This window comes from Muscardinus avellanarius (assembly GCF_963383645.1).
Source record: "Muscardinus avellanarius genome assembly, chromosome: 4".
NCBI classification, from domain to species: Eukaryota; Metazoa; Chordata; class Mammalia; order Rodentia; family Gliridae; genus Muscardinus; species Muscardinus avellanarius.
Genome location: NC_137789.1, coordinates 70,427,127 through 70,439,895, shown reverse-complemented (window position 1 = coordinate 70,439,895; position 12,769 = coordinate 70,427,127). Strand labels below are relative to the sequence as shown.

The 12,769-nt window shown below is 38.2% G+C and overlaps 1 protein-coding gene across 2 annotated transcripts in view; it reads left to right on the top strand.

Annotated features, from left to right (window-relative positions):
* The window catches only part of LOC308261678 (serine/threonine-protein kinase Sgk3), a gene marked incomplete at both ends in the record, with an annotated part of 71,305 nt that overhangs the window by 23,580 nt on the left and 34,956 nt on the right, over positions 1–12,769 (top strand). For both annotated transcript variants that reach the window (XM_080693751.1, XM_080693750.1), the window contains 3 exons: positions 1,621–1,696; positions 8,097–8,184; positions 12,569–12,618. In XM_080693751.1, coding sequence (XP_080549877.1) covers positions 1,621–1,696; positions 8,097–8,184; positions 12,569–12,618 — 214 coding nt within the window. The remainder of the gene's footprint in view (positions 1–1,620; positions 1,697–8,096; positions 8,185–12,568; positions 12,619–12,769) is intronic.

Sequence of the window (12,769 nt, the reverse complement as noted above, 5' to 3'; positions counted from 1 at the left end):
TACAAGCGTGCGCCACCACGCCTGGCCTTTATTCTTTATTTTGAAACAGGGTTTCACTGAGTTACAAATGGCCGCAGGCTTGTAATCCTAGCATTTGGGAAGCTGAGACAGGAGGATCCCAGTTTACATTTTAAGCAATTTAAAAACAAAATAAGCTGGGCGTGATGGTGCACGCTTGTAATCCCCGCACTTGGGGAGGCTGAGACAGGAGGATCGGGCAGGTTTGAAGCCCCTCTCTGGCTTAAGAGACCCTGTTTCCAAATAAAAATCTAAAATAGGTCTGGGAGTGTAGCCCGGAGGTAGAAGGGTTCCATCATCAGTACCACCAAAAATAAAAATTAAAAAAAAAAAAAACAAAAAAGTCTTTAGCAATATTTTGCATATTCACAAGCACCAGTTAAGTACCTTCCAAGATACTATGTTGAAACCTAAAAAAACCTCAGAGGCACTCTTAACTATACCTCTAGCTTTTTTTTTTTTTTTTTTTTTTTTGTGGTGGTGGTGGTGGTACTGGGGGTGTAACCCAGGGGCTTTCTACCTCCAAGCTATACTCCCAGACCTATTTTCTTTTATTTAATATTTTATTTGGAAATGGTCTCACTAAGTTGCTGAGTGCCTCACTAGCTAAGGCCGGCTTTGAAACTGTAATTCTCGTGTCTCAGCCTCTTAAGCACAGGGATTACAAGCATGCGGCACTACACCCAGCCCTCTAGCCATTTTTTAATTTTTATTTTGAGTTGCTGAGGGGCTGGCTGGGTTGCTGAAGCTGGCCTGGAACCTGTGATCTTCCTTTCTCAGCCTCCCATGTATACTTGAATTGTAGTCATGCGCTACCTTCCCCAGCTCTGCTTAACATTTATTGCTAAACTGCATACTGGTTGTTGTATAAGCCTCAGTTACCAACAAAATAGTTTGAGAATACTAGACAATTATTTGTTAGGAATGTGTACCAATGCTTTTTTCAAGGGCTTTTTTCTTTTTTATTATTTATTTATTTTTTGTGTGGTATTTGGGGTGGAACCCAGGGGCTTTCTTACCTCTAGGCTATACTCCCAGACCTATATTTTTTTTAAATATTTTATTTGGAAACAGGGTCTCACTAAATTGCTGAGAGCCTCACTAAGTAGCTGTGGCTGGGCTTGGAACCTGTGCAATCTTCCTATCTCAGCATGCCCGGTCAAGGGCTTTTTTAAAAGTAGGAATGAAACCCAGAGGTTTGGTATTGGTTAACCAATTAATCATCATTCCTCAATTTTAAAGTATTTCTAGTAATTCTTATTTTTCTCATTTGGTTTTTAAAATATGATTTTTAGTCAGTGTCATAGTGTTAATTTTCATTAATTGCCTGGTGGTACATAAGAAATTGTACAAAGCACAGTACCTCTCTTAGTTTTGTAGTGAGGCTGATTTGATCCAAAATAGGCATCTATTTGCTTTAATCTTTTAATCATTGTATTTATAGATGATATAGATATATATTTATCATTGAATACCAAGTAGCATGAATTAAGAAATAGCTTCTTAATCAGCTTTCTATCTTTTGCTTCTGTATGCTTACATTTTGATGATAATTACATAGGCTAACATAAATAACCCTAATAGCTTATATCTCTCTTACAGATTTTATTAAACAAAGGAGAGCAGGACTGAATGAATTCATTCAGAACTTAGTTAGGTATCCAGAGCTTTACAACCAGTAAGTAATTTTCATTGTGCTCTAAAGGAACAGTGAAACTAACCCTAAGAATATTGAATAAGCCTCATGTTAATTTTTCCTTTCTATGAAATGTTATTATGCTATATATGTTTGTAAAATCTTTCTGGAGCATTTCCCCCCAATATTCTGTATGCTTTTTTCTCTTTATCAGTTGGTCTTTCTTCCTTTTGTACTTGTATTAATTTTACAGGTTAAACTTGAAAGAAGTTTTTTTTAATATAGTTAAAACATTTTGCTAATTGCTTAATATTTATCCATGCCTTCAAAAAGCACTTAAATAGGCTTGGTAGCACATGCTTGTTATCCCAGTACTTGGGAGACAGACAGAAGGACTGCAAGTTCACAAATAGCCTCAGCAACTTAGGCTCTCAGCAGCTTAGCAAGTTTCTGTTTCAAAATAAAAATAAAATAGGGATGGGATATATTGCAGAGATAGAATGCCTCTGGGTTCAATCCCCAGCACCTCCCACACACAGAACAAAACAAAAACACTTAAGTACCTCTTGTGTGCTTTGGGAGTATAAAGCTAAATGAGCATTGTCTATACCTTTCAGAAACTCCCAGACTAGCAGGAAAGACAGATCACATATTTACATACATACACACATACACATACATGTATTAGATATATACAGATTATATATATTACACACACACACACACACACACACACACACACACACACACACACACTTGAAGCCAGGTAATTCTCATGGTAGAAATGCCAAAAGATGATAGGAAAATGTGTCAAGCCCTGCTCAGGGAGGTCAAAGAAGGCTTCCTGGGACATAAAGAGTGTGTGATTGTTCAAGAAAAAAAGTGGAAAGCATTTGAGACAAGTGGAGTAGTGTGTATTAACAGAGACTGCAAAAAGCTTGGCATTTCAGGATATATAAATATTATCACAGTGTGATGACTAGAGCAGAATAGGTATTCTGAATGAAGAGGAGGCTTAAGGATGGGCAGTGTTGAGCATACACGTGGCCATGTCCCCTGCCACCCAGCACAGGTAGTGTTTCCCCTGCACAGCCACACAGGCTTCCAGTCCTCCACACAGCCTTCCTTAAGAGAAAGGCCCTTTGCTGTCCCTGTACATCTTGTGCTGCCCTGGGATAGGAGGAGCTTAACCTTCCTTCTGTGGGCCCAGCAGTTCCAGATTAGGGGAGAAGATGGGTCATAGCAGAAATACTTAGGAAAACATATTTAGAACTGTGATTTGGTTTGTGCCTTGGGAATTTGGTAAAGGAGGGTACTGGGGATGGATCCCAGGGGCACCGTACTTCCAAGCTATACCCCTAGCCCTTTTTTTAATTTTTAATTTTGAAGCAGGATCTCTCTGAGTTATTGAGGCTGGCCTGAAACCTGTGATCTTCCTGTCTCAGCTTTTTTTTTTTTTTTTTTTTTTTTGGTGGTACTGGGGTTCCTGGAAGCCCATCTACCTCTGGGCTACACTCCCAGACCTATTTTATATTTTTGAAACAGGGTCTCTTACGCCAGCGTGGCTGGCTTCAAACCTGCGCGATCCTCCTGTCTCCGCCTCCCAAGCAGGGGGATTACAAGCGTGCGCCACCACGCCCGGCCTGTCTCAGCTTCTTAAGTACTGGGACTACAGCTATACATCACCATACCCAGTTCTTGGAGGAATTCATTATATTTATTTTCTTACTTGTCTTGTATATATTAGGTGTTATAGTCTAAGAAGAAAAAGAAGATAGAGTAAAATATTTGGGGGGCTTTTCTGTAGTTCACCTATCTGTAAATGTAAAGATTGCTTTATGGGTGATGATGACACATGTATTAAGTATTTTTCAGAATCACAACACTGAAGGACTTTGGCTTGAGCAATTTTAATTGTTTATTGTGTATGCATGCAGTGCTGGAGATCAAACCTAGGGTCTTGCACATGCTAGACAAGTGCTGTACCACTAAACCACATTCCCAGCCCTGAGTAATTTTTTCTGAAAATAATTGTCATTTGTATAGCACTTTGCTGAAAACAGACCTGGCATAGAAACTCTGATTTCAAGGATCCCTTTCAATGTTGTAGCACTCCCTTCAGAGTGCTTCTACCCTTCTGAACAGCTTCTCTGACCTGTTTTTTAAATTTACCTAATTTGCTAAATTAACTGCAATACTATAACTGGATCTCTCTGACACGGTCTTCTTCCCAGAGCTGTGAGTCTCCCTGATGCTCACAGGTTGAGCAAGAGCCAGGGAGGCCCCGCACCTGTAATATCAAGATTACTAGTGCAGTAAGAGCTGCGTCTTTATGTTACAACATTGAAGGGGATCCTTGAAATCAGTTTCTATGCCTGGTTTGTTCTCGGCAAAGAGCCTTTTATTAATTGGTTCTTTGTATAATTTTTTTAACATTATGCCTGTTCCTCAGGACAAGTTTTATGTTGTCTTTACCTTATATCTACTCTTCTAACCTCTAATTTTTGCTATATTCACTGGATAATACTTTTTGGGGGGAACTTATTAGGAATTGAACCCAAGACACCCTACTTCTGAGCTACAACCCTAGCTCTTTTTATTTTTGTTTTGAGACAGGGGCTTGCTAAATTACTGAGGCTGGCCTAGAACCTGTGATCCTCTTGTCTAAGCCACCTAAATTCTGAAATTATAGGCATGCACCACTGTGCCCAGCTGGGGATTATTTTAAATTACCTTATTACTACTTGTTTGAGGTATAATTAATACATTCAGAGCTTTATAGGTATGCACCACTGTGCCCAGCTTGGGATTATTTTAAATTAGACTATCATTACTTGTTTGAAATATAATTAATACATTCAGAGCTTCAATTTGTCTCTTGGTTTTGACAGATCTTGGCACAGAAAAAGAATACAGTAACTGGTGGGGGTTATTATTTCCCCTGGTGTTTTAAATGTTAGTTAAAAACCTCTAGTACACGATAGTGAATACTAAACATTCATATTGGATTTTGAAATGTTGTATTATAAACATGTTGCATTTAGCATTAAAATTCATCTGAAAGCAATTTCATTACTTTAAATTGTCAGGTTGTTTGGTTTGGTTTTTGATACTGGGGATTGAACTCAGAGAGCTATTTAATTTTACCTCTAGTCCTATTTTGTTTTTATTTTGAAACAGGGTCTTGTTAGATTGCTGAAGCTAGCTTCAAACCTACAGTTCTCCTGCCTCGGCCTCCTAAATACTGACTGGGATTGCAGGCATGTGCCACCATGCCTATTTCACTTTTTTTCAGTACTGAGAATGGAGCCCAGGGGCACTCTACCCCCAAGCTACACCCCCAGCCCCATTTTTGTTCTTTATTTTGAAACAGGGTCTTACTGAGTTGCAAAGGGCCTCACTAAGTAGCTGAGGTTGTCCACGAATGGTGATCCTCCTGTCTCAGCCTCCCAAGTACTAAGATTACAAGCGCCCGGCTCCTTTTTTTTTTTTTTGATGGTACTGGGGTTCCTGGAAACCCTTCTCTGAGCTACACTCCCAGACCTATTTTGTATTTTTATTTTGGAAACAGGGTCTCTTAAGCCAGCGCAGGTGACTTCGAACCTGCGCTATCCTCCTGTCTCCGCCTCCCAAGCACGGGGATTACAAGTGTGCGCCACCACACCCAGCTATACTATAATTTTTAAGTGAAAAACAGTAAGATAAAAATATAAATGTAAGCCGAGCATGGTGGTGCATGCTTGTAATCCCAGCATTTGAGAGGCTGAGACAGGAGGATCGCGGGTCATGGACAGCCTCAGCTACTTAGTGAGGCCTTCCACAACTTACTGAGACCCTGTTTCCAAATAAAGAATAAAAAAACAGACTGGGGGTGTAGTTCAGAGGTAGAATGCCCCTGGGTTCCATCCCCGGTACCAATATATATATTTTTTAATTTTGTAGAGAAAAAGACTGAGATCTCTTCCCTCACTTTAAAAAATTTGAGATAAAATTCACAGTTTCACTATTTTAAATGTACATTTCAGATGATTTTTAGTATATTCACAATGCAGTACAGCCATCATAACTAAGTCTATCACCTTCAAGTCTAACATTTCTGTCACCCCAGAAAATAGCACCTCCAAATTCTCTTACTCCAACTCTTGGCAACCAGTAATCTATACTTTCTATCTCTAAGAATTTGCCCATTCTGAACATTTTATTTAAAATGAAGCCATTGCTGAGAGTGGTGGCCCACTTTTGTAATCCAAGTACTTGGAAGGCTGAGACAGAATCACAGGTTCAAGGACAGCCTCCGCCAATACTGAGACTCATCAACCTAGTGAGACCTTATTTCCAAATAAATAAAATTGGACTGAGGGTGTAGCTTGAAGGTAGAATGACTCTGGGTTCAATCCCAGAACCACAAAAAAGTAAATAAATAAAAGGAAGTCATAGAATATATGACCTGTTTTTTTTCTCCCTTTGTTTATCTAGTATGTTTTTGTATTCATCCATGTTGTAACATGTATCAGTGCTTTACTCCTTTTTATGGCTGAATAATACTCCATTGTACAGATTTGCTACATTCTGTTTATCCGTTTATCAATTGATGGACATTAAGGGTGTTTCTACTTTTTGGCTGTTATGAATAATGCTACTGTGAGTATTCATATATGAGTTTTTGTGTCAATATATATTTTTATTTCTTTTATATCTAAGAGTGGAATGGCTGGAGCTTATACAGTAACTCTATGTTTAACTTTTTGAGGAACACCAAACTATTTTCTACAATGGCTGTACCATTTTAAGCCTTAAAATGCTTAAAAGCTCTTTTTTTTCTTTTTTTTTTTTCACTAATGGGGATGGAACTCAGGGGCATTCTACCTCTGAGCCCTATTTTTTATTCTTTATTTTGAAACAGGGTCTCACTGAGTTGCAAAGAGCCTCACTAAGTAGCTGAGGCTGTCCGCGAACCATGATTCTCTTGTCTCAGCCTCCCGAATGCTGGGATTAAAAGCATGCGCCACCACACCCAGCTAGCTCTTCTCTTTTTAAAAGTAATTTTTAGCCGGGTGTGGTGGCACACGCTTGTAATCCCCACACTTGGGAGGCAGAGACAGGAGGATCGCACTGTTTCAAAGCCAGCCTTGCTGGCTTAAGAGACCCTGTTTCCAAATAAAAAATATAAAATAGGTCTGGGAGTGTAGCCCGGAGATAGAAGGGGTTCCAGGAATCCCAGTACCACACACAAAAAAGTAATTTTTATCTTTCAGATTTCTAGTAATACAGATATATTATTTGTATTCATTATTAAGAACACTTTGGGGTAAAGGTACCAGGAATAGCAGTTTAGCCATTCTTTAGGAGTGTCATTTGTCCCTAGTAGTCCTCTTAAATTTTTGTCCTTGTATTTCTCTTCATCTTGTTTCTTTGTATCCATTTATTCATCTCTTATATATGCCTACTGTGTGTGTGTGTCTGTGTGTGTGCGCGCGCACGCGTGTTTGCACTTTACTGAGAATTGAACCCAGAGATATTCTACCTCAGAACTACACCCCCAGCCCTATTCTTTATTTTTATTTTGAAACAGGGTCTCACTCCTTGCTGAGGTTATCCTTGAACCTGCAATCCTCCTGTTTCAGCCTCCCAAGTACTAGTATTACAGGCATGCCACCATGCCTGGCTGAATATCCACTTTAATATGTTTGATAGATACCTTTGGATATCTTTAGGAAATTCAGACTGACTGTCACTTAGTATCTGTATTTAATATATATAGAAAAATGGTACTATGCTATCATTTCTTGTTTCTGCTGCTGACTGGTATTCTCTGTAAGCAGTTACCAGAGTTGACTTTCTCCTTTCCCTGGTGGTAAATGCCCACTTTGCTTCCAGTTTGCTACTGTAGAGAATGCCACAGTGAGAATTTTGGTTACATGCCTTTCGCTGGATCTGCACATAATTTTTTTCTGTAGTTTATCCCTAACTGGAAAATGCATACACAGTTTCTCCAAGTATTCCCAGACTGCTGTTCAGAAAAGTTGTCCAGAAATGAAGATTTCTTACCAGAAATGTCTCTTCCCCTATATCCTCACTGCCTTTTGGCATTATAACTTTTGCCAGCTAATGGACATAAAGTGATATTTCATTATTGGTCTAGTTTATATTTCTCTGATTGTTAGTGAAGCAGCATCTTCACAAATTTGCTCGCTGATGGAGTTTCCCCTCCTCTGAACTTCCTGTTTATAACTTGCCCTTGTTTATACCTCTTTTGGGTTCCCTGTTCTTTAAAATATTAATTTGATTGCTTATTTTATAACAACAAATATTAATAGATTTTGTTTAGCTTTCTGGCTGTAAATGCTAATATAACGGCTTCAATTCTGATTTTTATTTAAAGAAGAGAAAAGCCATAGCCATGCTTTCAGAATCATTTAATAAATTTTCTTTTTGTCTTTAGTCCAGATGTCAGAGCATTCCTTCAGATGGACAGCCCAAAACACCAGTCAGACCCATCTGAAGACGAAGATGAAAGAAGCACTCAGAAGGTAGTGAGAAGAATCGTGTTGTTAAATGAAAAAAATACCATTTCCTAAACATGAATTTAATTACTTTAGGACACTTACTCAAAATGAAGTTAACTGTATCATCAGTAGATTTTCTGCTCTTGAAAATACCTAAAAACAAATGTGTACACCATTTACTGATTACTGTTTCTTTTTTTAATAAATTTTTATTGGTGCATTGTAGTCATACATCTCAGTGGGATAAAAAACTTGTGGAGATATACATGCACGTATCACCCAATTAGCCCCTACCCAATCTCTAACCCCTTCCCTCCCTCTCCCTCCTACCCATGCTTGGCTTCCTGATTGACTTTGATATGTTTAAGTACAGCATGTGCTTTAAAGAGTTTCCCTTATCCTCCCTCTTATCCCTTCAGATATGTCACCTTCATTGCTCCTCTATAGGGTCCCTTCTTCATCTAGAGTTCCTCCTGTTACCCATTTCTCCCTAATATTTTGCACATTAAGAAAAGCATCTGATTTCTTGTTTTTTTGGTGACATTTCACTATAAATGTCATAATTTTATTCTCCCTATGGCTGGGCAAAATTCCATGTGTACATATCCCATAGTTTTGAAATCCGCTCATTTGTTGAAGGACATCTTGGCTTGTTCCACAGTTTGGCAATGATGAACTGTGCAGCTATGAACATGGTTGTTCATACATTAGTTTGGAGCCAGCAAGGCCGGGCCTGGAGCCTATTGCACGGCAGGCCTAGAACTGGGGCCTGCTCCAGAGCAGAGGGCCAGTGGGTTTCTTCAACTGTGTGGCCAGGAAGCACTAGAAGCTGCAGGTGCCTCACCTAATCTCTCAGTGCAGATTACCAGATCCAAGTGACCTCTATTGAAAAAAAATTGGTAGGCTGGGCGTGGTGGCGCACGCTTGTAATCCCAGCATTTGGGAGGCTGAGACCTGAGGATCGCAGTTCGTGGACAGCCTCAGCTACTTAGTGAGGCCCTCTGCAACTCACTGAGACCCGGTTTCAAAATAAAGAATAAAAAATAGGGCAGGGGATGTAGCTTGGAGGTCGAATGCCCCTGTGCCCCTGGGTTTCATTCCTAGACCCGCCCAAAAAAAAAAATTGGTTGTGAGTGGATCATCCTGTCAAAGTTACTCACCTTCTAGCTCTCAGATTTTCAGTAAGTGGGAATAAGTATAGAGAAATAGAAGCTCTAGTATATTGCTGGTGGGATTGCAAGTTGGTTCAACCACTTAGAAGATCCTCAGAAGAAGGAAAATGAACTTACCATATGATCCAGCAGTACCACCTCTGGGTATCTACCAAAAACAATGAAAACCAAAATACCAAACTGATTACTATTTATGTAAAATTCATAAAATTAGTACATTTATAATAAAATGTATAGTGCAATCTAAAGAGAAATAGTTGGTAAGAAGAGTTACCCATATTATAGCCACTCAGACCTAGTAATTGTTAAAACTTTAGTGATTTTATTTCCATTGTTGTACTTTTATATTTATTTAATTTATTGTGGTTATGAACCAGAGGCATTCGAACTCCAGGCTACATCTGCAGCCCTTTTTAATTTTTTGTTTTAAAACAGGGTCTTGCTAGGTTGCTGAGAGTCTCATTTTGTTGCTGAGGATGTCCTCGAACCTGCAATCTTCCTGTCAAAGCCTCCCAAATACTGAGGTTACAGGCATGCACCATTATATGCAGCTGTCTAATGTTGTCTTAATATTTTAGGTTTTTTTGTTTTGTTTTGTTTTTGAGGTACTGAGGTTTGAACCCAGGGACATTCTACCTCCAAGCTACACTCCAAACCCTATTTTCTATTTTTTATTTTGAAACAGGGTCTCACTACATGGCAGAGAGCCTCACTAGGTAGCTGAGATGGTCATAAACTTGTGATCATCCTGTCTCAGCCTCCCAAGTACTGGGATTACAAGCATGCACCACCACCTGGATTTTAAGAGTTTGTGTTTGTTTGTGGTACTGGTGATTGAATTCAGAGTTATTTATCTCTGAGTTACACCCCAAGCCCTATTTTATTTTTTATTTTGAAATAGGGTCTCACCAAGTTGCAGAGGGACTCGCCACTGAACCTGTAATCCTTCTGTCTCAGCTTCCCAAATACTGAGATTATAGGCATGTACACCTGGCTTGTAAGGTTTATATCATCTAAATTATAGAGTGGGTACAATTGTGTATGAGCTTTCTTTAATTTACATCTTATTTTTTTAACCATTATATATCTTTATCATCATCATACTTGATACTTGAAACTACTGTTCTCAGTTTTGGCCAGAAGAGGCCTTCTCTGGCTAAGATACTACATACCTCTTCCTTTTTTTTTTTTTTTTTGGTGGTACTGGGGTTCCTGGAAACCCTTCTACCTCCAGACTACACTCCCAGACACCTCTATTTTTTATATTTTTATTTGGAAACAGGGTCTCTTAAGCCAGCACAGCTTCGAACCTGCGCAATCCTCCTGTCTCCACCTCCCAAGTGCAGGGATTACAAGCGTGCGCCACCACTCCCAGCTCTCTTCCTTTTTTTTTTTTTTTTTGGTGGTGGTACTGGAGGTGGAACCCAGAGACTTTCTACCTCCAGGCTATACTCCCAGACCTATTTTATATTTTATTTGGAAACAGGGTCTCACTAAGTTGCTGAGAGCCTCACTAAGTAGCTGAGGCTGGCTTCAAACTGGTGCAATCCTGTCTCAGCCTCCCAAGCGCCGGGCTCATACCGTGTCCTTTCAATCATCAGGTTTTTATATGCAAAACCATCACTATACATGTGCCAGATGGCATCAACTGACTTTTATTTTTTGTTGTATACCTACATAATCAGCATGGAGTCCTAATAAAAAGAGGCTGTTCTTAATTTTTAAACTCAATTGCAATAGCAAATAAAATAATTTTGTGTCTTATAAAGATACTTTTAACACTTACCTTTGAAAGCTGTAAGGATGGGTAAATCACAATAATCTAAATCAGAACATTATAGTATTATTATTGTTGTATTATTATTGTGTGTGGTGCTGAGGTTTGAACCCAGGGGAATTCTACCCTTGAGCTACACCCCCAGCCCTGTTTTATTTTTATTTTGAAACAGGGTTTCACTAGGTTGATGAGAGTTTCACTTCTTGCTGAAGCTATCCCTGAACCTGCGATCCTCCTGTCTCAGCCTCACAACTATTGAGATTACAAGCATGTGCCACCACATTCAGTTTTACTTCAGAACTTTTGAAGGATGAGAGTACTTGCCATTTATGTTAAAATAATTTATCTCCCGGAGATTATAAGTTTGAAATGAATATAAATAATGTATTACATGTCTCCAATAAGAAATTTATTAAGAGAAAATTTTCTTGGTTCTGATTAAAGACAAGTTTTTAAAAGCTTTTTCCTATTTATAGCTTATATGAGATATAATTATGTAGGATTCTTGTAAAAGTATATTTACTTGAAGCTATTATAGCCCATTTAATTCTCTGAATTAAAGTATAAAGATCTTCAAAGTGAATTATTAATAACTGTAAAAGACTATTATTTATGAAGTATAAAGAACTTCAAAGGGAATTTATGTGAAACAGAATTCACTTATAGTTGGCTTTTATAAAATATGCCTACTCTGGGCTGGATATGTAGCTTGTTGATAGAACACGTGCTCAAAAGTCCTGGGTTTGGTCCCTGGCACCAGAAAAATGAAACAAAATATTCACACAAATAGGATCACTAGATTTATCTTTTGAGATTTTGAGTTAAATTTCTAGCCAACTACTAGTGAGCTAAAATCTTTTAGTTAAATTTCCTATAGCATCTAGGTGAGCATAGATTTTTCTTTAAGCTACTACCAGGAATTAAGTTTACTGTGTTAAGGTTAGTATAAAAGGAAAAGCCTGTCTAAAACATTGGTACTGCTAGCTATAATGCTGGAATAAAAATATACTGTTGTCTGTATTTGTTTTCGAAACAAATTGTCCTATCATCAAATTAAAACAAAATCCAGTATTTGCAATCATTGTTACCATCATCCTGTTATTTTCTGCCTTTATTGAGCTATTTGAAAAGTAGCTATTTTTAGCCAATTTTTAAAATGTAAAAGTGATCCTTATTAAATTATGGCTTTCATGTTCATCTCTTCCATTTACCAACTTTGAGCTTAGTTTTTGGCTTGCCTATTTTCTTATAACTGCTCTTGAAGGTTATCATGATAGACATGATTGTTTATTTTGTTTCTAAATAAGTCTCTACAGTTATTAAGAATTCATACTTTAGGTTTCTTTAATATGTACCGATATCTATGGTATAGTTACGTGTTTTAATTTAAAAACATTCATTTACTGGTAATCTTTGAAGCTACAATAAGAATGCTGTTGTTTTTCTTTCCTCCAAACAGCTACATTCTACCTCACAGAACATCAACCTGGGACCAACTGGAAATCCTCAGTAGGTTTAATTTATTTCAAGTAATTCTCTAGTGAAGTTTTAGGAAAATCTTATAAGGGTATAAATGTATATGTAATCTTAACAGTTTAACCGGGAGGCTATAAAATAGAACCATAGAGTGAATATAGTGTTGTATCTTGACTAACTTACT